Below are 27,674 nucleotides of genomic sequence, written 5' to 3' on the forward strand. Positions count from 1 at the left end.
TCATGATATCATGAGCAATAGGGGATAGATTCCATAGATTAAACAGGACCGTGTAGGCCATGAGGAGGAATTTGAAATCAACTTTACAAACAATGAGACGTAACTCATCTAATGGAGGAAAGCAATATCATTTGTGTTTTTAAAAGATCCTTCTAACAATGGTGTGGAAAACATATTTTGCAGGAGAAAGAGAGAAAGCAGGGTAACAGGAACTGTACAACATTAGTAAGATTTGGAGTATTTTGGAGATAGAGGTGTCAAGATTTGCTGATAGATTGGCTATAGAGAGTAGGGAGTTTTGGAATGACTTCTAGGTTATCCAAACTTGAGGGGGAATAGAAGTGGCATTTATTGAAAAGAGGAAAACTGGCAGGGGACAGGTTTGAATGGGGGGAAAGGAACCGTTCTATCCGAGCCATGTTAAGTTTGAAAGGAGATTAGCTCTCCAAGAAAAGATGTTAGGTTGGTGGCTGGACGGGAGTTCGAGGTTCAGCAAAGAGGTCAGGGCTAGAGAGAGAAATTGGTTCTTATATTAGTTCCTTTGACTTCAACCTTAAACTTCTATTCCTTGTTTCATCTGCTTTGGGTAGTATCTCTTGGGTACTCATGTTAAATAAAGATATTAGTGGCCTTCTTTCTACTTCCCATTTTCTGTCAACTGTTGATGTGCTTTTCTTGTTAAGGCTAGTAACATAATTCTGTTCTGTACACACATTTAAATTTTCCATACTGTATTTATATAATGCTAAAAGTTGAAAACTACAAAATAGCATTTATAATATAACTATATGAATTTTGTTCACTTCAGGGCCAAATATTGTGCTGGGACTACGTTTTTTTCTCACTGTGTCCAAAGCCTGGTGCCACTTGAAAAAGAATGGTTCTAGTATTTGTGTTAAATAAACCCTCTTTTCCAACTAAAAAAAATTTTCCCCTGGAAACTTTGAAGACATAACTCCATTTCACTTTTGCATCAGTACTTCTTGATTCCATACTGATTCTTATTTCTTAGACAGTGACTAATTTTTCTTTCTCTTTATGGAAACTTACAGAATCTTCTTTTTGTAATTATTGCTTTGCAATTTCATAATGATATATAGGTTGTATCTTTTGTCCCTTCATACTTAGAAGCACTCAGTAGACTCCTTTAATGCCTCACTCTCTTACATTGGGAAACTTTTTTATTATTCTAGAGGCTGTGTTATTCTATTATTCTAGAGTACTGGTTTTAATTGGAGGTAGACTGAGTTCAAATACCAGTTATTTGCTCTGTAGCCTTGGGCAAATTATTTAAACTCTGTGCTTGCTTTCTTATCTGAAAAATGAGAGTATTAATAATATTACCATACTAATATATTCCTTAGGGTTGGAATGAGAATTGAATGAGCAATATTTAGGAAGTTCCATAAAGTGCTTGGCAAATAGTATGTGCTCAATAAGTTTTATGTGTTGATAATTATCTCCAGTTTCAATTTTATTCCTTGCTTTTCTGGAGCTCCAGAAAAGTTGGACCTCCCAGACTGATTCTCCACTTTGCTTTTATTCTCTCATATTTTCTAGTTTTTTGTTGTTGCTGCTGTTGTTGTTTTATGTTCTGTGATGTTTCCTTGACTTTACCCTCCAAACATTAAAAAAAAATAATAATTTGGCATAATTGTAATCTTTGGCTGTCCATTCATAAACTAAGAATAGGATAAGAGATCAACTTGAATTACAAAAAAAAAAGTAACTGGTGTAGTAATTGACTAGCTGGCTGAGACACTGGGCTCCACTAGTCTTAATGTTGGTGTAGAATAGAATGTTCATGACTGAAGTGATTATTTAAACGACAGACTTTCAGGTCACCCTTGGATTCTCTCCCTGGATTCATTCTTGCCTTCTGCTTTGCCTGCTGACTGAGCCTCCAGCTACTTTGAGGTTCTTTCGGGTAGATTGGCTCTTTGCTGCCTTTCCCTCTATCTTTTCTGGAATATTGCTTCTTTGCTTTCTTTAATACAGCAACAAGTTTTCATTCCTTCCCACACTGCAGAAAGTTCTTCTTTCCATTCTCTTCATCTTTATGGGTTGATTGCTTTACTATCACTTAATAGAGTCTTGGGAGGTGGGGGATTTAGATGTCTATGTTCAGTCTAACATCCTGAATCAGAAGTGCAAACTTCATTACCTTTCTAAAGGAGAGATCACGTTACAGATTATCTAACAGTCCTCTCCATTAACTACCACCCTTGAAGTGGAAATCATGCTGAATATGACCATTTTGTAATGCTCTGATCTTCAATCTACCTGCCCTTTGTATCCTTAACTAAACTGGCCAGATCACAGAGGTCTGAAGGCTAAAATTAAGTAAGGGACAGCTGACCAATAAAAGTAACCCTTTGTTATCTACTGTCATGTTCAGAAAATTATTTGAAGTTTAGCTTATGAACTTTTATATGGAGTGACAACCAGAGTGGGTACTCACTAAATACATTTTTGTTTCGACTTGATCCTGCACTTCTTTAAGACCTGCTAAATTCTACTCCAGCAGTAGAGATGACTAGAAAATGTGGTAGGAAACAGATAGAAACTGACTAAATATGAAAGACTTAGTTTATTATAATAACGTTGTCAGGTAAATAACTTTAAGATCGGACAATGTTTTAACAGTCCATGTAACAGTATTTCCTACGTTGTTTTATGGGATACCAGTCATCTGAAATAATCTCCTCAAAAAAGGGTGAGGTGGTCAATATTGGGGAAAACAAAACATTCTTTATTCCTCTTCTTGGAATACATTATGCTTGTGCTTACAGTAAGGGTTTTAAGAGTTCTATGGCTTAAAACATCTGTTTGGCTTTATAAATTCAGTTTTTACAAAACTTATTTGACCACTTCCCTCTTTTTTTGAGCATCTACAAACATCGTAAGGAACTAGCATCCCTCAGAGTGTGCTTAGAGAAATACTGCCTACAATTTTCCTTAGTTATACTTTTTAAAGTTTGGTGACAACAATAATGAGCAGAATGCTACTAAGTATGTGACTTGGAGGCTGGTGTTATCAATGATCAAGCCAATTTTTATTATGTGATAGTAAATATGTTTGGAGATAAGCTGTCCACCAAGAAGGGATAAAGAACAGACTTGTTAAGGGTTGCATTTGCTGTATGTGTATTTTCAACCCCTATAGAGAAGTGATTTTCTCAAGAGGTGCCAGTACATCTAACACACCTTAATTCGATAGCAGTAATGTGAGAGAATGGGAAAGAAGCTTTATCACAGCTAAACTTACCTATTCCACAAGAAGGCTTTTGCAACTTGCTGTGTTTGACTGGCAAAACCAATGGACATGCTGGTTTTTGAAAGTCACTCCTCTGGGTGCTCTTAGTGTCATAAGATGGTTGGAAGGGATGCTCCAGTCTTTTACCATGTGACCACCAGTCACCCTTTATGGGAAAAAAATTGGAAACACAAAATTGAATACCTTAGAACATTTTCATGTGCTGCTTGATGTCTGAATGTTCAGTGATTTGATTCAATAAGTTATTGGATATTCTAGTACTAAAATGGAATCCTGAGATCTAGGAATAAGTATATTTTTACAAAGACTGAATTTTTTAAAAGGTACTTAAAAGTGAATTATCACATATTTTTAGCTAAAAGATAGCTGCTAAATTCTTAAACTACTTCCTGTCAACAGAAGTGGAGTGGTAAAAATCAAGTAGTTATATTTCTATATTTTGTACTACCATTTTATTATATATATGTACATACATGTATATATATGGCTTGATTTAATCTAAAAATTATGTTCTATACTTTTCATTATGAAAATACAAATAATGTATTATCATCTAAGATGGTGCTTTTCATAGTTTTCAGTCCATGATGCACACAGTGAAATAGACTCTGCCATGCAAGAACACACAATGCATACACAAACATAAAACTCAGTTTCACAATATTTATTCTTACTACATGCAGTACACTTGACTATTTTTCTATTTTATCATTTATCTCTTCCATTTCATTTCACAATGCTAGTTGCAAACCACAGTGCTTTATAACCCACCTAATGCCTCAGTTTGAAAAACTTTGTTCTAACGAAAAATATCTCCAATGTTACTGAATTTTTGATGGTAAAACCTGACTTAAGTACCCAGGAAAGGGAGAATTGATAGATTCTCCATGAGCACATATTAGAATCTGATCTCTTAGAAGTTGTGAAAACAGTGAGGGGAAACTTACTAAACTTAATTCTAAGTAAACATTTTTCTTTTAAATCTGGTTGATCAGGTAGACTTAAGACAACCTTGGGAAAGGGCAACTGTGACACCTGGGAGTTCTTGGATATTATTAGACAGTGAAAGAAACTTTAGGTATAATCGAACACCTACTTTGGGCTTTGAGGAGAGAGATCAGGCTTTTAAAAAATCAACCATGATTTTGTAGTCAGAGACTTGAAAAATATGATTCAAGGGGGATGAATATGAGATTCACATAAGTAAAATTCTGACAGTGCAATTGAAGCTACAGTGCTATGAAAAGAGGCATTTGAAGACATCTGACTCCACAGGGAGTCAGCTCCCAAAGTAGCTTAGTTTCTAAAAAGACAGGCATGTATAAAAGAGGTGTACAATATCAAATTAAAAAAAAATAATTTCATGGGGTCACCTTGTCAGGAGATTGTCAAGAAGCTTAGAAGAAATTCATGAAATATACCAAAGGCAGCAAAAATAGGGTTTTCTGGGAGAAAAAAAAATCTTATATCAAGAAATCACAGAAAGTCTAAGAATTTGAAGAAGAGTATGCAATTCAGAGCAAAAAATCAGAGCTCCTCAACTTAGGTTCTTCGTTAAGGGAAATTATCTTCAAGCTGAAAAACACAGGATGAACGTGGACCTAAGAGGGAACTGAGCCCTGACTAATGTAAGAGAGAGTTAGACCTCACTTGGCAACTTTAAATGAGTGCTAGTTTTTAGGCCAATGACAAATTGTAACCCCTGGGTAATGAATACGTTTGCAGAGATCAAAGGAATTTAGGAACCAGGGAATTTTGGAGAACAGGAGAGATGGGCTGAAAGGTGAATTACAAAACTTAAGAGTACTTGATGTCGATCCTGGGAATTCTAGAACAGATTACTAAACAGATGGTGTCTTCTCACTATCTGGCTGAAAATAGTCACATCTAACTGTTGTCAGAATGCCTGCTTCTTGCAGGCCTCCTCCACTGCACGATTATGATAGTGCTTATTATGCCTCAACGTCTCAGATTTATAGGCCTTTTCTCACTTACCCTCACCATGATTCTGCGAGTAGATATACCCACTTTATAGATGAGAAAACTGCTGGGAGATTAACTTCCCCAAAGTGTATCCCTAGCAGACAACAGAGCTGTCCAAGTCAGACCCTTGCCTCCATCCATGCATGCCTCTAATTTCCATGCTACATTGCTTTATCAAATCTGCTGTAGAATGCAAAGCCACAGAAGCACAAACCTACTTAAATTATTTCAGAAGTAACAATAGAGAGATTTTAAGTATCTTGAGAAAGATCTTCTATGAAAAGGTTTTAAGGAGTACACTGTATATTATCTTCTTTTGTTGATCAGAAACTTATTTTGCTAACACCCAAGTTACCATGTAAGTGACTCTGGGATGAGCAAACTGCTAGCAAATGCCTGGCAGCATTCAATTATTTTTTGAACAAGAATATATTGCAAAAGTTACCCCAAAAGCAGAGATAATCAATTCACCTCTCAAGATTTCTTATGAATTTAGAATTTTACCGAAATGGTCTCTTTAGTTTCATAAAATATAAAGGAAATAATGAACAATGTTTCCTCAAGTGTGACTGATGACTTGAAGACCTCAGAGCTGGGGAAGTATTCTGATGGGTGTTGTAAGTGGGATGAAGCTTCACTTCAGCAGAATGAAATCCTACAGTTCAAAAAATGCTGTTTTTCTGTTTTCTATTTCTGGATAGTCTGCCCTTTGCCTGAAGAGTCTGGTTTGTTCCTGGAAGAGTGAGAATGTATATGGGCCTGTGCACATGTACATGCCATGTTGGTACAAGCATTTGCTCATAAAAGATGATAAGATTAAAGAGATAGGTGAGAGCTTGTTTTTTTCCTTCACTCCATGTTGAAGGGAAAGGCTAAGTATAAAAATTTACTGCACCATCACTTGAAGTGGATTGTGAGGGGTTGATATGAATTATTTATGATGAAATAAGCCAAACTGGGAAAAGTTTTCTACTGTGATTGCTTTGTCTAGGCTTCAGGGGTCAGTCCAACTCTTACAGATTGTGGAAGGGGTTTTGCCTAAAGAGGTAGTTGATCTCAGTTCAAAACTTTGGACCCAGAGAAAGCAGGATGCCTCCCCTTCTAGCCCAAGACCGGTCTTTCCTGCTTCAGGATAACAGTCATTGCAGCTCCATGGTATGGAGACATCTAGAGATTCCTGAGGCAGAGGCTCCCACTAACCCCCACCTGTGGAAGACCTGATGGCCATTATACTGTGAACTCCTTAGCCACCTTTGGAAACCACTGTGAGGCGGTCTTTGTTATACTTCTGCTATCTCTAAGCCTTCAGAAAGGCATTGAGACATTAATTAGTTTTCATTCTTTGGGAAATTAAGGGAGAGTCTTGGGCGGAGAAGTAGTAAAGGCAATTGGGGCAACCTGGAGAAACCAGTTAAGAGAATGCAAGAGGTGGTAGGTAGAACTCCACGGCAGCCTGACAAAGACGGCTGCCGCCAGGGGCGGTCCTCTGTGGAACACAAAATCCTCCTTGGGGGATTCCTAGGGAAATATGGACTTTTGACAACACTTTACAGAGAATCACGTTTTATTAGGGGAGCTCAAAGGCTTTAAAACATTGAAGTGTTATGGGAAACTCTAGAGGTACATTTTATCTATGTTCATCTCTATTTTGCTGTGGATACTGGGAGTGCTGAAAATAGCTCTTTTTAAGCAACCCATAATGTCCCTGATAAGTTATTCCTAAATTGTGTTCTGTGGAATACTAGTTCTGTGGCATATTAAAAGGTGTTATATAAAAAAGGTTTCCAAAGTTAAATAAATTTGGGAAATACTGAGGTAAATAAAGTGAAATAAGTTTATCACGGGATTTCTTAGAACCTTTCTATACAAATGGGATTTGTGAAGCTTTAAGATCTAAATATATAGCTTTTCCAAAATGTATTGACTTTGGAATGTTATTTTATTGAGCACATAGGCAGGGCTAATGCTCTGAAACATATACTTTGGAACATAATGACCTAGTATAATCTCTTTTAAAAACACAAGACCACCAAACTCTTGTGATTGGCAGTGACCGAGCTACAGCTTTTTTACTTTTTCTGGCACCCCCAATTTTATGTCCCTATATAGAACTGTGTGGTTGTTTTATTTAAATATCTTGTAAATAAGTAAAACCAACCAATCTGGTGTTAGGTTCTTAAGCTGTTATCTTAGCAAAACACATAGGAGAGCAGATGTGTCACTTTAAATATTAGGCAACATTATTTTCTTTACTCTTGCATTAAAGCCAGCACTACCCTAAACCAGTTAATTTTTTAAAACAACCAAACTAACCTTTAAAAAGAAACCTGTCATCTTAAATAAAGGAACAAAGTGTACAGATACGTGAAACGAGCATTCTTTTATTACTCCTCCAGTCCATGGAAGTGAGTACACTTATATTGCTGTTTTTGTTTTTTAAATATGAACAGTGCCTTCACTCCACGCCCAAAACAAATACAGTCTTAACTCTGTGATGCATCTTCAGTCTTTCTTTATACCTCCTCACTCATGTCCACCAGCAGTCTCTCTTCCCTGTCCTCTTACTTCATCTCAAACTTCCTTTTACCATCTCTTAAAGGTCCCTGACTCAGTTAGCCTTTAGTACCCATAAACAAGGATCCTACTGCTATTATGTTGCCCCATAGGGACAGCAGCTCCTAATACTACCTTTCTCAAGACACCTATCAACTAAGAGTAAGAGAAAAGTAGTTGATTGATTTTTTTGAGATTTTTACATTTTATATCTCCATTCTAAAACCCATTTCTTTTCCTTAGTATCTCCAAGGTAAGGGTGGGTTCAGTTAACAGTTAGGTCTTAATTCAGCCCTGACTTAGAGCTCAGGAAGTCATTCATTAACTTTTGTAAGAAACATGGGAACTTCACTAACCTGGATTTCTGGACCAGACTTATTTCCCCATTTTAGGCCTGGACTATCAATATCTTTTAAATCCCCCAATAATTGCTTATTTATAAAACAAAATAGCCTTAAAATTGCCCACATGAAGTTTTATTACATGACATTAATGCATATATGACTACATTAATTCCTGCCCCAAGAAGATCTCCCATTCAAACACAGTGACCTGGTATGTTATCTATTTTAAGATAAGAACATTGGATGTTATTGATGTGAAGATAGGTCGCTAAAAGCAATCTCCATTTAAATGTTAAATCACAACTACACATAAACTCACATGGCAAAAGGAACTTTGCAGCTGAGATTAAGTTAAACATCTTGGGAAGAGGACATTATCCAGGATTATCTAGGTGGGCCCAATGTAATCACACCCATCCTTGGAAGAGGGAGGCAGGAGAGTCAGAGAAAGATTTGAAGATGCCATGCTGCTGGCTTTCAAGAGGAAGGGGCCACGAGCCATGGAGTGCAGGCAGCTTCTAAAAGCTGGAAAAGGCAAGGAACTGGATTTTCCCTTAAATCCTCCAGAAGGAAACCAGCCCTGCTAATAGCTAAGGAGACTGATTTTGGACTTCTGAGCTCAAGAAATGTTGAGAATAAATTTGTGTTGCTTTAAGCTAGTGTTTAAATTTGTGGTAATTTGTAACATTAGGAACAGGAAACTAACAGAATAAATTATACCTCAACAAACCTAAGTTTAAAGAAAGAAGATAATGAAATATATTTTAGTACGATAGAGAATAAAAGTGTGGTTTGACTAAACCAACAGTCCTGTGTCAGAAACACGACTGTGACATTTGCTCACCATGTCATCTCATCACGATACATTATCGTCTGTAAAATATTTCTAATACTAACCCCTAAAAACTGTTGCACAGATTAAAGGATATAACTTATATAAAACACTTAGCTCGGGGCGCCTGGGTGGCTCAGTTGGTTAAGCGACTGCCTTCAGCTCCGGTCATGGTCCCAGGGTCCTGGGATCGAGCCCCGCATCGGGCTCCCTGCTCGGTGGGAAGCCTGCTTCTCTCTTTCCTACTCCCCCTGCTTGTGTTCCCTCTCTCGCTGTGCCTCTACCTCTCTCTGTCAAATAAATAAATAAAATCTTTAAAAAAATAAAAAAATAAAAAAAAATAAATAAAAAAAATAAAATAAAACACTTAGCTCATCCCTAGCACTTCACACACTTTAAATAAATGGTAGCTATTATTTTATAGAGAGTATCATGGGAATTTTTTATATTAGAATATGTGACACAAATACAATATTATAGATTTCTTCAGTACCTGCCAAGCACTACTAAGTGGCCATAATCTGACTCAATCTAGAAAAATGGTTATTTGGATTCTTTCCCTTTTTATATATTGTTTATATGCAATAGTTATTTGGGAGAATAGTCTCAGGTTACTGCTTTTAACTACTGGATTATAAAAAGTATTAGTCTGAAATATGTCACATCCTTTATGTAGTCTGTGACCAAATTATCCTGCAAAACAGCTTCTGAATCTAAATCTGTATTTGTATATAAGGAACATCCATCCAACCTGCTTTTCTGGCCCTTTTTTGGGATCTATGTAGGGAACTGGTTCATTGAATGTTCTTGCATTTGTATGAATGAATTTCGCATAATATACACGTCCTCTCCCGACACATGGTTTTGACTGTTGTATACTTTTTCCAGGTTTTTTGTCATGTTTGATTTCTTCTTTTTTTTCAGTTACATACACTATACCAGCATCTTCTATTTTATGCTCTCTGAAAAACAGAATTAAATAGTAAGTAATGTATCCCAATGAGCATTTTAGGACTGTGTCATAATTGTATAAAATAAAATTTAAATATATTTCAAGTATCAGTCAAGACAATTTAGGCTTTATTAATAGTTATAAGGGACTTGTGCAATTAAAATATGGAAGGGTATCTTGTCATTTTAAATCATATAAAAGATAAAGGGATTTGTGTTAATAATGATTATTCATAACAATACACCAGTGCATTGTACAGACTTTCACTTGCTTGGAATAAAAAAAGAGTAGTGATTTGATCATGGTTACAGATCCTGTTTGCAGCATTTATTCATGAAGGTGAGTTACATGCTAATCTTAACTCATCTTCTTTAGAAGTTAGTTACTTAAGGGGCGCCTGGGTGACTCAGTAGGTTGAGCGACTGACTCTTGATTTTGGCTCAGGTCATGATCTTGGGGTCCAGGATGGAGCTTGACTCTTGATTCTGGCTCAGGTCATGATCTTGGGATCCAGGGATCCAGCCCAGTGTCAGGCTCCATGCTCAGTGGGGAGTCTGCTTGAGATTCTCTATCTCCCTCTCTCCCTGTCCCTCCTTCCCTCACCCTACACACATACTCTCTCTCTCTCAAATAAATGAATGAATCTTAAAAAGAAAAGTTACTTAGTAAATTCAGTCACCTGGACAAGGATAGCTATTTAATTTTAAAAGTTCACTTGGCAAAACTTATAAAAGCTACCAAATGACCACTATTATTTACCTTTTCAGGAAAAGACCACTGTGTAGGCCTGAGAAAAATCAATTCAATCTCATCACTTTTTGCTTTTAATAACTAGACTGGTACCAAAATGAACATTATTGAATTTTTTAAAATATTAAAAAATGTTTAGAAAGAATTTATAGAAAGTTTCTCTTTTAAATAAAGAGTGACAGAGATTATAAAAGGCAGTATTTTAAAATTTCACATTCTTGGAAAATAAAGAATGAAATAGAGGAATGTGAATCATCATTAAGTAGCTACCTGAGGAAGCATCCTGTTCATCACAGGTAAATGGACCGCCATTACAGTATTTGCATATTTCTGGTGAATCTGCTGGGATTGTTTTTTAGTCTGGCTTAGTGTAGCTGTATACTCCCAACCCCCACTCCAGTACACATACAGACAACATTCAGCACCCTTGGATTCTAGCTCCCTGCAGCCCCAACAAAAATTGCTCTCTGTAAAGGTTTTGGAAAAACTGATTACTGGTCAAGTGTGAATAACTTCTAAGGCTTTTTCTATTACCTTAAAAAAAAAAACTTGTATCTCTGGAAAGATACAATTTATTATATACATCTGATATCAATTTTTTCCATCTGCTTCTCATGGTTGTAACTCAGCAATACACTTGCACTAGCATCACATCCTTGAAGGAAGGTCCGACTGTGGCTATATGCTTGCTTACATACGCATTTGTTCAATTAAGTATTGTGGTGTGAGTAGTTATAGATTAACACATAGAACTATATGATTCTGTAGTGATTTCTTTTTTTTTTTTTTTAAAGATTTTATTTATTTATTTGAGAGAGAGAGAATGAGAGACAGAGAGCATGAGAGGGAGGAGGGTCAGAGGGAGAAGCAGGCTCCCCGCCGAGCAGGGAGCCCGATGCGGGACTCGATCCAGGGACTCCAGGATCATGACCTGAGCCGAAGGCAGTCGCTTAACCAACTGAGCCACCCGGGCGCCCTGATTCTGTAGTAATTTCTTACTAGAAGGAAATACAAAAACACTAATGGGCAGTGAAGAAAGTTAGACCTGGGTTGGAATCCCAACTCTGCCATTTAATATCTGAGTCTTGGTTTCCTCCTTTGCATGGTAAGGGCAAGAATGCCTATTGAGAGAGATGTGACAATAACATTGAATAATTCATTCTTTCAACAGATATTTATTGAATTTTGTGCCTGGTGCTGCTCGGCACTGAGGATAGGGGAGTGACGAAACAAAAATTCCTGCCCTCACAGAACTTACATTCTAGTGAGGGAAGGCAGATGGAGAAATCAAATAATAAGTAAAACATACAGTCTTTTGGATGGTGTTAAGTGCTGAGGACAACAACAGAGCAGGGAATGGGGAAAAGAAGTGCATGTATGTGGGAGAGAGGCTGCATTTTTAGACAGGGTGGAGGCTGCATTATGAAGGTGGCAACTGAAAAAAGGAAAGAGGGGAGCGAGCTAAGAGGATATTTGAGGAAGGGTGTTCTAGCAGAGTGAACTGTAATTGTCAAAGCATTGCAACAGAAGCACCTGTCCTTAGGTGCTTCTCAAAGTATGGTCCCGGAAGTAGCTGCATTAACATCAATTTACCTTGTTAGAAGCACAAATTCACTGGCCCCATCCCAACCTGAGGCAGATCCTCAGGAAACTGTTTTAACCAGCTCTCCAGGTGATTCTTATGTATGTTGAGAACCACTGTTCAGTGACAAAAATACAGGCTTTGGAAGCAGATACCCCTGGCCATGTGGTATTAGCTGTAACACCTTGGTCAATAGTTCTTAAAATTTAGGGTACATCAGAATCACCTGGAGGCTTCTTAAAACCCAGATTATTGTTCTCAACTCCAAATTTCTGATTCAGTATATGTGTGGTGGGGAGCCTGCAAGAATATGCATTTCTAATCAGTTCTCAGGTGATGCTGGATGGGCGGGAGGGAAGCACACTTTGAGAATCACTGCTAGCACGGAGGCCTGCGTGCTGGAGCCAAGTGGAGTGGGAGGGCAAGCGGTAAGACCCAATAAAGGAAAAGGGGCAGTTTGTGTAGGGCCCTCAGGCCACTGTAAGGACCCTAGCTCTTACTCTGCAAGGGCCAATGGAGAATAGTGATCTAACCTACGTTGTTAAAAAAAAAAAAGACCAGACTGCTATGTTGAGGACGCTGCAGAGAGGCAAGCGGAGCAGCCGAGACTGTTAACAACATCCAGGTAAGAGACGCTGGTAGCTGGGCGAGGGTGGGGATTATACTGGAATTCTGGATATATTTTAAAAGTAAAGGCTACAGAATTTTCTAATAATTTAGATGTAGGGTGTGAGAAGGAGTGGATGATTCCATGGGACTTGAAGAATGCTGGGCCAGATGCAATGCATGTAAAGTGCCCGACACACAGTGGGTGCCCAGTAAGTGTTTTAAAAATATATTCCGGTGAGCGCGCTCAACTACTAGGATGGAAGAGGAGAAGCTCTAATGATGGCCCGAGGACCCACCCCTCGGGTCTCACTTCACCCTCCCCGAAGGAAGGAAGGAAATATTTTCAGAAGGGGAAAGAAAACCAAACCCCAGCACTTACTGCTGCTTATCCTCCTTTACCTCCATGGGCTCCCACGGCCTGACACGAGGCAGCGAGGAGCCTCACGGGACGATCTGGGACTAAGCCCTGCGGGGAAAGGGGCGCGCGGAGGGCCGCGACTGTGACTCGCAAGTTGCCAAGCGACGGCGGGCTCCCGGCGCGCGGCCTCGGAAAGCGGCTTGGGGGCGGAGCCGGAGCGCGCAGGCGCAGTAATCCGGCTCGGCCCCGCAAGCTCGCGGGTGCGCCCGCAGGGCCAAGCAGGGGCTGGTGGCCGGGTCTCTGGGCGTCCTTCCCGGACCCGCCCCAGGCTGAACGATGTGTGTTTGAACTTGGCCTTTCTTATCGGGCCGGGCTGAGTGTTCATTAAGGCCCACTTTGGCCTTGGGGATCGGCAAGGGGCGGTTCCCAGGGCCTCCCCCGCGGCCCTCGGCTCTGGTGCTGGAGGCTGTACTGCCTGCGTCCCCGCAGAGCCTGGCAGGAGGCCTCCCGGCGTTGCCCACGTCTGCGGCGGCTGGCTCCGAAAGTGCGCGCAGGCAGGAGAGGAACTTGTTCACGTGAACCGTTAAATACTGTGCAAGTCATGATTCGCTGTTCCTGGGCTGACTAGTCTTTACTTGAAAAAGCTTGGCTGTCGCTGTTCTCCACGATTTCTGGCCAATCTTCCTTCCCCGGCCCGGCAGCGAGCATTAAAATAGAGCAAGGGAACACTCATCTCCTGCAAACGAGACTCCCCGCGGTGTGTGCATCTGCTCCAGCCTGAATGGGGTTCAGAATCGGGCGGAGGGGACGGTAGGCTTTGGCAGCAGGTTGGGGTTGGTATTAGTAGCGCTCATCCAAAAAGAGCAAGTTGATGACTTGCGTCCACCTTCTGGCCCCGGATTTTCTTACCTCATTTCGCCATTGCTTCCCAGTTTCCACTACCAGAGCCAAATGTCTTTGGAATCAGCCATGGTAACTCTTGCACTTGCCTGGATAATGGGAAAAGAAAAATCCTTATTGAGTTGAATTCTGCTGCATAACCAAGCTATGCATGTGCGCATGTTTTGTGACCCAGAGCCAGTATTAGTATGTATTTACATTTACCTGGAGTAATGTGGAGAGAGTCGAGTTTGGTCGCCGGACTCATTGTACATACGTGAGCTTAAGTCCCTCCTATGAGGAAGAAGAATATATGAATAGAAGTTTGATATCTAGTTACCTACACAACTGAGCTGGTAAAAAGAGTGGAGTGTGTGTAAATACGTGTTTGGGGAATAAGGATTGGGTGGGTAAATACGTATGGGGAGAGCGGGTTGAAAACCCCCAAATGGGGGAACTAACAATTGAGCTCCTGCTTGAGAGCCAGGCCTTTGTTCAGCACTGTATTAAACACCACATACTTACCTGGTTTTATCCTAGTCATCAGTCTCTGGGAGCATAGGCCTTCGGCACAGTCGGTGTTTGAATCCTTGTTCCACCCCTTAGTAGCTGCTTCAGTTGGGCAAATGATCTATTATCTCTGAGCTTCGATGTCTTCATCCACAAAATGAAAATATTCTTAAGGTTGTCCTCAGGTGTGGATGATTTAATACAGGCAGAGTACTGATGGGGGGTTGGCATACTCATGGTCAGTCCTTGGTCATTATTAGCTCGGGTTTTGATTGAGCAGTTTGATGTGATATGCTACCCCATGTCTTTAAGACTTAGTCAACTCTCTCGTCAGTCCCTCTAATATTGATTCCATCCTTCACCAATCTCTTCAAGCTCCTAAAACCACTCACCTTCAGGGACATTCCCAACTGCTTGCTGTGAATAAATGAGGAATTTCTCAACTTTGTCCCTTTCAAAACAAATTCACCTGCATCCATACAAAATGAAAGTTGTTTGGTTCTATTTTGAGTCATGTAGTATAAGACTAAAATCTAAATAAATATATTTATGTCAATCTCTTTCCAATTGTTAAGCAGTTCATATATATGTAGATTTATTGAGGGATGTTAGAAGCATTTTAAAAAGATAATTATGCCTACCACAGAAAAGTCACAATCTAGTTAGGAATACAAGACATACATACTGAAAAAAAATGTGAACAATGATACACAATAGTAGTATGTAACTGATTGTCGTAAGTGTCAAATTTCAGTACTGAGGATAATACAGTATTATAAAAATGTGCCAATTATTTGAAAATGCCCATTACTTATGATTGGTACATCCTCTGTAGGGCACTGCAAAATAATGTGGATTTTAATAGTGACTTTTTAATGTAGAAAAAGCACTGGAATGTTAGTTTTTTCTACTACTAACCAGCTACTCTGACCTAGGAGAAACACTTAAACCTGTCTGCTGTAGATTCTCATTTGTTTAAAAAAAAAAAAAAAAAAAGGTAGATTAGATCATCTTTGTGATCCCTTTCAGCGGTAAAATACAGTGATTCTGGGTAATCTATGTCTGAAAATCAGTGAACACACTAGTGTCAATAATACATGTAATTTTCTCATGTTAGGTAGTTTGGATTCTTATCAGCGAAGAATAATTCAAAGTGGCTTACTAATATTGTGCAAGTTAAAAATACTAGTGCTGTTTGAGCTAGAACACCATATGTGAGGAAACACAATAGGATAGAAATTGCTCATCCGAAATGTTATAGATGCAGAAAATTGTCAACACTTTTTTCAAACCATAGGAAAATGCCAAAAATAATGAAGGTACAGTTGTATAACCTGATAGGAAAAGAGAGTCCAGCTTCCTCTTAGTTCTTTATTCAGTGATGTGATACCAGTGAGGAGCTCAAGAGTATGGCATCAAGTCAAATCTATCTCTACTTTTATTTTTTTAAAGATAGTTTGTTTTCCTCAATGATCGGTATTGTAAAGTTAAATGAGAAAATACAGAGAATTTACCCTGGCACATAGTAAGCACTCATTAAAACTTAGCTGTTAGTATTCTTCCTGTTTTTATAATTAGTAGGGTAGACAGTCCATCAAGTACATGTATTATATTGTCATTTTTTTCATTGTCTTTACTTCATTACTTTAGACTAAGAAATTTTTTTAAAGAGTTAATTTATTTGAGAGAGAGAGAGAGAGGAGCAGAGGGAGAGGGAGCCCCAATGTGGGGCTCGATCCCACGACCCTGAGATCATGACCTGAGCCGAAATCAATAATCAGCCGCTTAACCGACTGAGCCCCCCAGGCAGTCCTTAGACTAAGAATTTTATCAAACCAAAATATACATTAATTTGAGGGCAATGGGAATGAAAAATGTTAGGTTTGCTTATCTTTGAAGATTAATAGTTTCAAATGAATTACAGATAGGAAAGGAACCCCGAGTTTTCCTCTAGTCTAAGTTCAAAACTAATTGATTTATATTGTACTTTTAAGAGAGAGAAAGATTATAAAACAATATGAGGTGTGACATCTCTTAAAAGTCTCTAGTATAAATCACGTAGATCTCTCTGATACAAGTAATCCTGGATATATGCATGAACATGTTTATATTTGTTTAATGTATACATAAAAATCTTAAAAATTTTATGAGATCTCTTGAAATCACTAAAGCAATCACAGGCGGCCTGGGCTACTCCCAAATCATTGTTAGAAATCATGAGTTTGGCAATTTACTCCATTGAAGAAAGAAACCTGTATTTTATGATTTTGGAGCATTCTAGTCACCTCTATAATTTCATGACTCAAGGTTTATTTTAAAATAATCCACCTATGGTATCTTACATAGAAGCTGCATAACCAAAGGATGAGCGAAGGTGGTCCTAGGCAGCTGTTAGTAAAGGACCATGTTGGTACTATAGTGATGTCCTCAATAGAGTGGTCATGTAGTAAAGATTTATTGAATGAATAGCTATGGACATACTACTTCTTGAGAAAGGAATACAAAATGAAACATGGTTGAGGTGGTTACCATTCCCCAAAAGTTAGGAATCCCTAGTCTAAGCTGTCTAGTTTTGAGGGTTTTCTGTCCTCTAGCATATTTGCTAGAAGGGGGGGACTGCTTTCCTTGTTTTCTATGAAGAATTCCAGAGATGTAGTAATGACTTGCAAGGAAGATGATCACGTCTTATTATCTAATTATTGAGCAATCCAACATATATTCCACACCTTTTGTGTTCTGGCCTCTTCTTGCTGGACCATGAGATTCATAGTTGATTCATTTAGGGTTCTCAGCACCCAGGAAAGTGCCTTGCAAACAACAGGTCCTATCAATGAAATTATCAATGAAATTAACCCAGAAAAAATACCCAGAAAATACAAAATATATTGTACTACTTTGAGCTTTTCGGTGTTTTTACTGGACATAGGTAGTAATTGTTCAACAACTCCTTAGAGAATCTCCGCATTTTAAAAAGGGTAATTAAAACTACCTTTTAAACTAAGCAACTTAAGTTCTTAAATTTCTGCCCAATAAAATCAACCTTTGATCCCTTCGATGATACAAATTACCATTCCCTGTACTTGCCCTAGCAGAGGAGAACTAATGTTTATTGAAATTCAGTGTTAGAGCTGAGCTTAAGTCCTAGCTCTGTTTTTAAAGCTCTGTGACTCTGCATAACTTAGTTAAATTCTTTGAGCTTTAGATTTGGACTATGTCTCTTATTAATCTTTAAAAAATAAATGAATAGTGTTCGCTTCAGCAGCACATATACTAAAAAATGAATGAATAAGATCCCAAAAGAGTAGGGATGAAAGAACTTACCTTGTAGGGTTATTGGATGAAATAAGGAAAGCGTAAAGCGCCTTACACAAAGTAGGCACCCAAAAAGTACCATTTCCCACCGCCCTGCCCTAGCCTTAACTGTGGTGGAAGCTCACCCAGCTGGAAAGAGAAACAGCAAGGATTTGTTTTTAGATCAGTCTTTTTTATACCTCAGTGCCTTTGCCTAATGTTTCTCTACCTCTTGTTTAAATCGTGCCAATAAAAATGGAACATAAAGTTCAAAATAGGGTCTTCCTAATGTCACTATGGTGTGAGAATGGGTAAAAATAACTAGAAAGAGTAAACCCAGCAGATGTTTCAGGAGTGGACTCCTTCAAAACAGGAAGGCTCCGATAGGGGAGGAGAACATAATAACCATCAGAGATTGGGGGGGGGGGGGGTTGAAAAGCGAAAGTTTGCACCGTCTACTTGTAAACTGTCACCATACACAGTGCATCGTCACCAACGTGCAGCAGCTGGAACTGACGTTGAGGTGCCAGAGTTCGTGAAACAGAAGCGGCAATCCGAGAACAAGCACACAATCGCTAGTCGCCACAGCTCCTGGCGCCACAGTGTCAGCCTGGGGTGACGAGCTGCTGAGCCATGGTCATTGTTTTTATATGGATGGGTAGACCTTGATAAATTTAAAAATCCGTTTCCGCTTTAGTACAAGTGAAGCCTTAGGACAGAAGCTTCCACTTAAAGAAAAATGAGGGTTTTGACCTACAAGTTAGAATATCCCTTAAAAAAAAAAAAGGTGAGATTTTAGTTTTTTTATTTATTTTTTTAAAGCAGAATTTTTTTTTTTTGTATTTTATTTATTTATTTGAGAGAGAGAGAATGAGAGAGAGCACATGAGAGGGGGCAGGGTCAGAGGGAGAAGCAGACTCCCTGCGGAGCAGGGAGCCCGATGCGGGACTCGATCCAGGGACTCCAGAATCATGACCTGAGCCGAAGGCAGTCGCCCAACCAACTGAGCCACCCAGGCGCCCCACAGGTGAGATTTTAAACAGAAAAGTGCAACACTTTTAATTAATAAGGGGTAGTTTACCGCAAATACCTCCTAGGCCCATCTTTTCAATCTGACACGGCAAATCAACATTTCACAAGTCATTTCCTTTAAACTATTTTTCTAACCTATCCCCTTTCCCTTATGTAATTATAATGGTATTACGTGCTCCAAGTTATAGTTAATTATTTTGGTGTTTATAAGCTTTTCAAGAGTTTGGAAACTTAGCCATGTTTTTTTTTTTTTTTTTTTTTTATCATCCTAGGGTAAGCTGGGAGCAAACTTCCTGATTTCAATTTCCTTTTTTTTTTTTGGCTTTCTCTGCCAACATTGCTCTAAGGCTTTAATAATGGGTTGTAAGATTCAGGAAAAGAAATCTTAAAGGACTTTCCTATATTTTAAGAGAAGGGAAACAGCATTAGGAAGAAAGCTGGTATTTCTGTAGTTTTCTGTCACGTAGAGGACAGAGTGGGAAATACCATAGTCCTAACTTTATCTTGGCTAGTCAGCATCGTGGGGACGCACGAAGCCTTGCAGGCCGTAAGGAGCTGCCACCATGAACAAAGACCTGAGCTCCCCTGACAGAAACCCAGAGGGCAAGTCTGACCTCTCGGGGTTTGTGTGCTTTAGTCCATACATTGGGATACCAACACCCACCCTATCTGCCCCGGCGAGGCCCTTGCACCCACGAGAGCTTTGTTAAACCCCCCTTTGTTAGATGCATTGGTTGGGCCAGGTTAGTGTCCTCACCTCACCTTCTTGGGGTGAGTTGCAAGAGAAAAAGCAACTGCTCACATGTTAAGGACAGTTTGCCTCAGTGTGCGCTTTGGTAGCAGACTCTCCTGCAAAACTTGTATTTTCTTTTGCTTTTTGTTTCTATTTTAGCTTCTGTCCCCTTGTTGAGCCTTCTGTTAATCCTCATGTGAAGCTATATTTCATCTGTGTTAAGACTGTTACCTTATCCATAAGATAATCTGCTCTAAACTCTCTGTAGATGGGCCTGAATAGAGTAGAAGATGGGACCAAGTAATTAACGTTAGACTTTTGCTTTGAGTGGAATATAGTTTGATTAGATTGGATGAGAACAGAAAGCCTCACTAATGGGAAAATACAGTGATTTTAATTATGTTATTTCCCTAATGAATGTTTGAGATTACATAAAATAAAATCTGTAGAAGCCATATAATTTCATCTTGGCCATACTTCATGGGGTTATATCCCAACGTTACTATTTTCTTTTTATCATTTCCTATCCATATATGTAAGGGTCGTGGGTATTTCCCCTTAGAATTACTGCTCTTTAAACTTTTTACCTTATCTAAGAAAATTTTTTATATTTTTTAACAGATCCATTGTGGTTTTTGTTGTTGTTGTTGTTTAGAGAGGGAAAGGAGGGGCAGGGAGAAAGGGCAGAAGAAGGGGAAAGAGAGAATCTGAAGCAGGCTCAATCTCACAACCCTGAGATCATGAGCCGAAATCAAGAGTCAGAGAGTCAGACACTTAACTGACTGAGCCACCCAGGTGCCCCATCCATTATGAACTTTTCTTCTGAACTGAATGTAGATAGAACTGAAATTCTACTTGTTTTAATATTCTTTTTGCTTCTCATTCAGTATTTGCAGGAATATAGCATAATGGTCACAAACTGTGCTCTGAAGTTGGAACCACTTCCTAATGACATGACTTTGAGCAAGTTTTACCTTTCTGAACCTTAATTTCCTCATCAAAAAGTAGTAATAATTATTGTCCCTGCCTTCCTCATAGTGTTCTTGTGAGGCTGAAATAAGATGGTCCATATGTACTGCCTGGCCCATGGTAGGTGCTAAGCCACTGATCAGTCAGGATTACCATTAAAAAACAAATGGTTTAAGAGTTGAGATTGTCTCATACTCCTCTCTTTGTGCCCAGCCCCATGCTTGGGATCCAGCAGATTCTTGGTAGATATTTCCTGAATAAATGGCAAAAATACCCAGTAAGTTTTATATAGTCCTCATTCTTTGTTTGCCAGGCCACCGGTTTATCCCTGCTTCTGGAATTTTCCACTGAGCGTTATGGGTACCAGAGATCGGATTCCTGGAGTGTCCTGAAACCTTGGTGTTTATGCAAGAAAGGTTGCATAAAGGTTGCATATTTTGGGGACGTATTTTTCAGCCCTCTTTTGGCTTTCGACTTGGCACTCTTACAAGGCATGGATCTCTGTCTTCACACGGCCCTACTGATCTCACAGCTCCACAGTTTGGATCCTCTAGTCCAAATGGTGTATTTTACCATAAACCATCCTCATTTCTGCGTTACTCTGTTTACAGATATAGTTAACTTACCTGGACTCTGTTCCCTCCTATTTGGAAGAAGGAACTTTGATCTTTGTTCATGGTTTAAAAGGAAACTGTTGCTGCACTTCTAGCATCCCTCTCTCCACCTACTTTCATTCCACCGTGGAACAAATTTGCTCAGCAGACTGTCAGGACTGGACATTGACTGGGACCATTTTACCAGCGGGTGGGATCACTGCATTAAAGGTCATTGCTCAGGAATGTTGTACTTCCTGTTCCCAGGAATTGGACAAACCAGAAAGAATCTTTCTCAGCTGGCCTGGCCATTTTAACACTCCGTTCTACCTGCAGCTGGATGGAGCTGATGGAGCAGTCATCCAGAATCATGCAGCTGTTTAGAGAGAGTCTAGAACTCAAGGGAAAACATGGAGGAAGTAAGAGGGCTTGCTTTGGCCTCCTACTCCAAATCAGTTTCTGTAATGTAGGCTTTAGTCATAGTCTACTTCTACTCCATTGTTGAACTGGGTCCTTGTCCAGTTAATGAAATCATGACTTTGTTTGCTATTGGGCTGTCATTTCTTGTCTATATACTTCTTTGGCAGAGAATCCCAGAGGTAAGACCAAGGCCATGTGCAAAACCAAACCCTTAATGTCCTTCTCCATCCAGTCCAACCTAGTTCACTAAAACCTTTTAGACAACCACTGTAAGGATCTTCTTCTAAAGCTAGACCTTTTACAGTATTAAGAGAGGTAGCCTATTCAAATCTTCTCCTATTTACCCTGTTGATGAGGGAGAGAGTCCTGCCCTACAGTAACGGGGATGGTTGAACACAGGACACCTGACCCTGGACAGATGACACCATCCACAGTTTCCTAGTCACACAGCCACGGAGATGGACACCATGCCCTGCAGGGCCACATGGGGGTTGCATCAAGAACAGAATGAACACCCAGAGGCGGTGGGAGGCAGGCTTTGTAGTGTCAGGAAGATGAGGTCACCCCTGGTTTCCACTGGGGAATGTGAATGGCTTGTTTGACTAATTTTGCAGGCTGGCAGGGAACTAAAACTTGCTACTCGGGGTTAAGCGGGAAGTGCATCTGGTCCCTTGGAAGGGAGGTTGTTAGGCCAGCGGAACTTTTCCCTGGTAGCAGACGGGGAAAGAGAATTTGCAGTTGGGCCATTTGAGCTCCTCCTGATGTCATCCAGTGTCAAGGCAGTGCATAATATTGGGCCTTAATTTTTTAGGATTTATACCACACAGACTATACTAACATAACGTCATTCATTCATTACCTTGGAATTTTACTCTAGATGTGTGTTTGTGAAGGTCCGTACTTCCCAGTAAGATTGTGAGCTATTCAGGGACAGCCAGCACTTAAAAAACTGTGCACATTATGGTTTGGAAAAACCTGATTTGCATTAAAATGACCTGTCCTATCTCAAAGTGGTATTGTCATTTGTAGTCCTATGAATACCACTTAATACACCCAAGTTCTGTCCTTGGATGTGGTTAATTTTTTAAATGTAGCAAAGCTTTGAGCACTAAAGGATGTGCTAGGTAGAACTTAAACTTGTATCGGTGAAGAGCTTGAACTCCTGGCTGGCAACGTTGCCCACATACAGCCCTCATACCGCTGACTTCCAGCCCTGTGATGTGCCCTGCATTGACAGCTCCACACATTGAGAGTTATCCCTGTTTGCTGACATTCGAGAAGAGCTAATGTGGTTTTTTCCCACTCTGTTTTCAAACAATGGGTAAAACAATAAAACGAATGGAACACTGGCATTCTTTTTAAAATCAGAGTTAAGCTAAGGCTTAAATACCAGAATGCTGATGTCTCAAATGTATTATTCCGGCTGCATATTTTAGGCACTAATGGGGCCCATTAAGAGGTCTTATTGTTGATAAATTGAAACAAATTGGTGTGAAGGAGGAAATGTGAGGAGGTCGCAGACAGATTGAAAGAATTTACAGTATATTCCCTCAATTTTCTAAAAATCTAATATAAAGTCTTTTATTCATCTCAATTTAAGTCCATTAAACTAATTTTATTTTCTACTTTATTAAAATATTTGTTAAATCCTACGCAACCATAAACAAAGCTCTTTCCCTTTTAACTGTGATATACTTAGACAAATGACTGAAAGTTTCAAAATTTCACTTATTTTTATATTGTCTGGGTAATCCATTATGTCTCTGAGATAAGAATGCCTTTCTTGTACTTCTTAAAAATAATCCTATCTAGATCCATCAACATACAGAGGAACTATTGTTGTAAAGAAACTATTCATTTCACTCGCACATGGAAACTTGAAACTAGTTACTTAAATTCAAATGAGATTTCCATTTTGCTCAACTCTGCATTGGCGTAGAAATTCCTATCCAGAGATGAACCCTGCTTTTAAGGATTAAGTGCTAACTCAGTTTCTCCACTATTAGAGTTTAATCCTAAAAACTTTCTGGTGAAGTCACCACTTAAAATTCCAAATTAGGTATTAGGAATTTGATGTACATATGTTTTCAATAGGTGTTTTTTTTTTTTCATATTATAAAAGAATACCTGCTTATTATAGAAAAATTTGGTAAACATACATATAAATAAAGCTCAATTTGACCCGCTAGAGACAACCAGTGTTCAACTGCAACGGATTTGTACCCATGTTGCCCTCATCAGTCTAGAGCTGTGCTAATATGGTAGCCACTCACCACCTGCAGCAGTGTCCCCCTAAACCCCATTCTGTCTCTTCTCTTCAGCAGGGCCTCCATGCACTGTGTGGATTCCCTCTTCCCGCTCCTATGGTCTAGAAATTGCCTGTAGGCAGAAAATAATGGCAACTGAAGGGCTCACCTCATTTGTTGCCCTTTCCTCGGGGATCACGGTCCTGCACGGCCTGTGGTCTGATGTCTGGAATCAGTTGTTCTATATATTTTGTGCAGTGTTCTAGTGTTTACCATGTGAGATTAAGTCTAGTGCTTGTCACTGTATCACGAATGATAGTGGAAGTTGTTGTCACCTTATTTTATGTGTCTCATAATCAACATGTGCTTGATTATGGGAGAAGTGTTTATAGGGGAATTGAAAGCGTCTCTCACATATTTTCATGGAGATAGAGTCTTCTGTCATCTTAGTTTAAGTCTTTGGGGAAATATTTCCTTTTCTATATTAGGTGTTACAGATATAGCAGGGTACAAACTTAGAAAAATTCCTGCCCTAAGGTGGCTTACACTGGGATAAAGACAATAAATAAGTAATATATAGAATATTAGATAGTGATAGGCACCATGGAGAAAGAGAGAAGTAGATAGAGAGTTAGGGGAATGATTGACAATTTAAGTAGCTGAGCAGGGAAGGACTGGTTGATAAAGTGACATTTACCCAGAGACCCGGAGTGGTATCTGTGGATGTCTGAGAGAAGAGCATTTAAGTCAGAGAAATTAGTAAGTGGAAGGGATGCAGAGGATGCCTGGAACTGGCCAGGAACAGCAAGAAGTTCCATGAGGCTGGAGCAGGTGAGCAAGGGGAAGAGCAGTAGGAGATGAGGTCAAAGACATGAGGGGAGCCCAGAATGGTATATGATTGTAATACATTGTAACCATTGTGGCTTTTACTTAAAGTAAAATCGATGGCAATCAGAAGATTGTGAGCCAAAGAGTTAGTGAGAAGTGGTTGGATTTGAGCATCTATGTTTTAGCTTTTTATTATGGAAAATATAAACAAAGGAAAAGATAGGGAATGGCCTAATGATCTCCTATGTGCCCACTTTCATAGTTGTCAACTCATGTTTAATCTTGTTTTATCTATACCTCCAGCCACTTTCTGCCCCTCCCTTCCTCCTACTGGATTATTTTTAAACAAATTAAGGACATTTGAAGAGACAACAGGGGAATGAATGAAAGAGAAAAGTCAAAGATGACTGTCTTTTTCCCCCTGAGTTTTTGCCCTTGAGCATCTCAAACTGTGGTGTTGCCACCATTGACAGAGATGGAGAAGTCTGTAGGAGGGACCATTGGTGAGGTGGAGAGTCTGTTGGGGGAGAAAATTTGGAACTGAGTTTGGGACATGAAAATTTGAGATGTCTAATAGAAGTCCAGTTGGCAATGTTGAGTAGGCTGTTGGTTATATGAACCTGAAGTCAAGAAAATAAGCCCGAGTAGGAAATGTAAATTTTGGAGTTGTCAACAAGCACATGATATATAAAGTTAGGAGATTGGAGGGGTGTCTGGGTGGCTCAGTTGGTTAAGCATCTGCCTTTGGCTCAGGTCATGATCTCAGGGTCCTGGGATTGAACCCCGTGTTGGGCTCCCTGCTCATTGGGAAGGCTGCTTCTCCCTTTGGCACTCCTTCTGCTTGTGCTTGCTCTCTCTGTCAAATAAATAAATAAAATCTTTAAAGTTACGAGTTTGGATAATATTGCCAAAGGGATGAGTACAGATTAAGGAGAAGAGATGTCCAGGACCTAAGCTCTTGGATCCTCCAATGGCACAAGGTTAGAGGAGGAGAAATCATCCAAGGAAGATTGAAAACGTGTAAATAAAGAGGTCAGAGGGAAATCAAAAAAGGATGATATCCAGGAAGCCAAATGGAAAAAAGGGCTGATGGCTTTAAGAGAAGACTAGAGAAAGGAGCAGTGGATTTAGCAACAATGAAACAAAATCATTCAGGATAAGAGGAGTGTTGGTAGAAGAGAGCTGGAGCAAAAGCATAATAGAAACAGCTTCCAAGAATGGAGATACTGGGTAACAGCCAGTATAGACCACTTTTTTGGAGGAGTTGATCTGTAAAAGGAAGAGCTATGTGGTGGTAGAGGGAGGGGTCAAGAGAAGGAGAAATAATAGCATGTTTGTAGACTGATGGCAAAGATTCATTCAGTAGAAGACACAAATTGGTGGTGAGGAGTGAGAATCGCAGGAGCGGCATCCTTGAGGGTATGGGATCCCGGCATTGCCTTTGCTGGGGTGAAACCCCAGATGGTTCGCCGGCGACAGTCATTAGCAGGAAGGTTGAGGAAGTTCTTGGGTACCAGTGTGGGAGATGGGTAAATGGAACAGTAGGAGCTTGTGGAAGTTCTCTTTTCTGATGGCAACAGGAAGCAAAGCCACGGCCGAATGAGGAGTAAGTATGAAATCATTGTTTAGGAGGGTGGGGATGAGAGAAACAGAACAGTTGCTGGGCAGCAATTAGGTTCTTTGTGAGGTGAATGCCAGTGGGCCTTGCCTTGTTTGTCTTAATAATTATTTTTTAACCAGACTTTATGTATGGGCTTCTTTACAGTAATTTTTGCTTAAAACTTAAGTCCTTTCTAGGTTTATAACTTTATACTGTATACTTTGTAGCTATATCGTTTCATTCAAGAACGTTTTCTTCTGTCATAACTGATTTTTTCCTTTCTGTGCCAATTATTCTGGCTTTTTTTTTTTACCCTGCACTTTTATTGATTTATGTGCTCTCTTTCCTCTAAACCACTCATTTCCACTCTCACATTTTCTTTTCATTGTTCTTTCTTTCACTTTCCTGATGACGTTTTCAGATTTAATTCTCTACACCAGTGTTTCCAAAGCCTGCCTGATTGTCAAAATCACCTGCGGGTATTTTTAAACATGCAGATTCAGGGACAAAAGCCATGGAAGATTCTGATTCACTAGGTCTGGGTTGGGGCCTAGTAATCTGTGTGTTGAAAAGGCTTCCTGGGTAATTCTGATAATCAGCTGGGATTAGCGACCACAGCTCTCCATCACCAATGACACTGGCCAGGTCTGAATTCCAAAATGGATTGCAATTCCCCTGGTTCTTTCTGCATTCCCTATAGTCTGTCCACAGCTTAAATGTGTGTCTGTATCTGTGTATTTCCGGCTCTTCAGAATGATTTTTAGATCTCAGCTAATTTCCCTTAATCCATATATTTTATTTTAATCTGCACATCTCCCCCTCCCCCACAAGGGCTCCCTGCTCTTCTTTCAAAGATCAACTTTCATTACATGCTGTCAAGGATAAAAGCAGATGTTCCCTGAAAATTTTTTCCTACAATAAATAACTTTTTGAGGTGTATACTTTGCCTGACTCTAAAGGATAATGTTCCATTTACCTTAGCTGGAGTGCTTTTTTTTTTTATATATAAATCTTAAGGCTAATTTTTACTGTTTATCTTTTAATGTGGAGAGTTTGGTTATATCCTGGTATTTGCCAATAGAGGGTGGGTATCCCTCCCAAGTCTAAAGCCCCAGAATGGTTGATCTCGCCCAATCCAGTATTTTGTTATTTTCCTATGAGATTTCTAGGAGACTTAATTTTTTTAATTATGAGATGCACATATGAAAGGATATATAAAATAATTTATAAAGTTCAAATCATTATCAAGGGAACACGGAAGAAGCTACCTGGCCTCATTTCCATGCTCTAAGTAAAGGGACCACCCAGGATGCCACTGCCTGTGTCCTTCCCT

At 39.5% G+C, this 27,674-nt stretch overlaps 2 protein-coding genes across 3 annotated transcripts in view; both read right to left on the reverse strand.

Moving 5' to 3' along the window:
• CUNH2orf73 (chromosome unknown C2orf73 homolog) overlaps positions 1-14,714 on the reverse strand; it is a 34,387-nt gene extending 19,673 nt beyond the window's left edge. The window contains exons 1-5 of one of the 2 annotated variants that reach the window (XM_045884992.3): positions 14,645-14,714; positions 14,345-14,413; positions 14,150-14,229; positions 9,741-9,951; positions 3,269-3,422 (exon numbers count right to left, since the gene is read on the reverse strand). In XM_045884992.3, coding sequence (XP_045740948.1) covers positions 3,269-3,422; positions 9,741-9,951; positions 14,150-14,154 — 370 coding nt within the window. In that variant the 5' untranslated portion in view covers positions 14,155-14,229; positions 14,345-14,413; positions 14,645-14,714. Of the gene's footprint in view, positions 1-3,268; positions 3,423-9,740; positions 9,952-13,261; positions 13,416-14,149; positions 14,230-14,344; positions 14,414-14,644 lie in introns of those variants that run through there. The other variant, XM_045884991.3, reaches the window with a different exon arrangement.
• The window catches only part of ACYP2 (acylphosphatase 2), a 182,771-nt gene continuing 169,454 nt past the window's right edge, over positions 14,358-27,674 (reverse strand). The window contains exons 4-5 of the mRNA XM_054509878.2: positions 17,356-17,453; positions 14,358-14,413 (exon numbers count right to left, since the gene is read on the reverse strand). Coding sequence (XP_054365853.1) covers positions 17,405-17,453 — 49 coding nt within the window. The 3' untranslated portion in view covers positions 14,358-14,413; positions 17,356-17,404. The remainder of the gene's footprint in view (positions 14,414-17,355; positions 17,454-27,674) is intronic.

The sequence above is a fragment of the Mirounga angustirostris genome, unplaced genomic scaffold (assembly GCF_029215605.1).
Source record: "Mirounga angustirostris isolate CCGP_5_RB_7025 unplaced genomic scaffold, mMirAng1.0.hap1 SCAF_10, whole genome shotgun sequence".
Taxonomy (NCBI): domain Eukaryota; kingdom Metazoa; phylum Chordata; class Mammalia; order Carnivora; family Phocidae; genus Mirounga; species Mirounga angustirostris.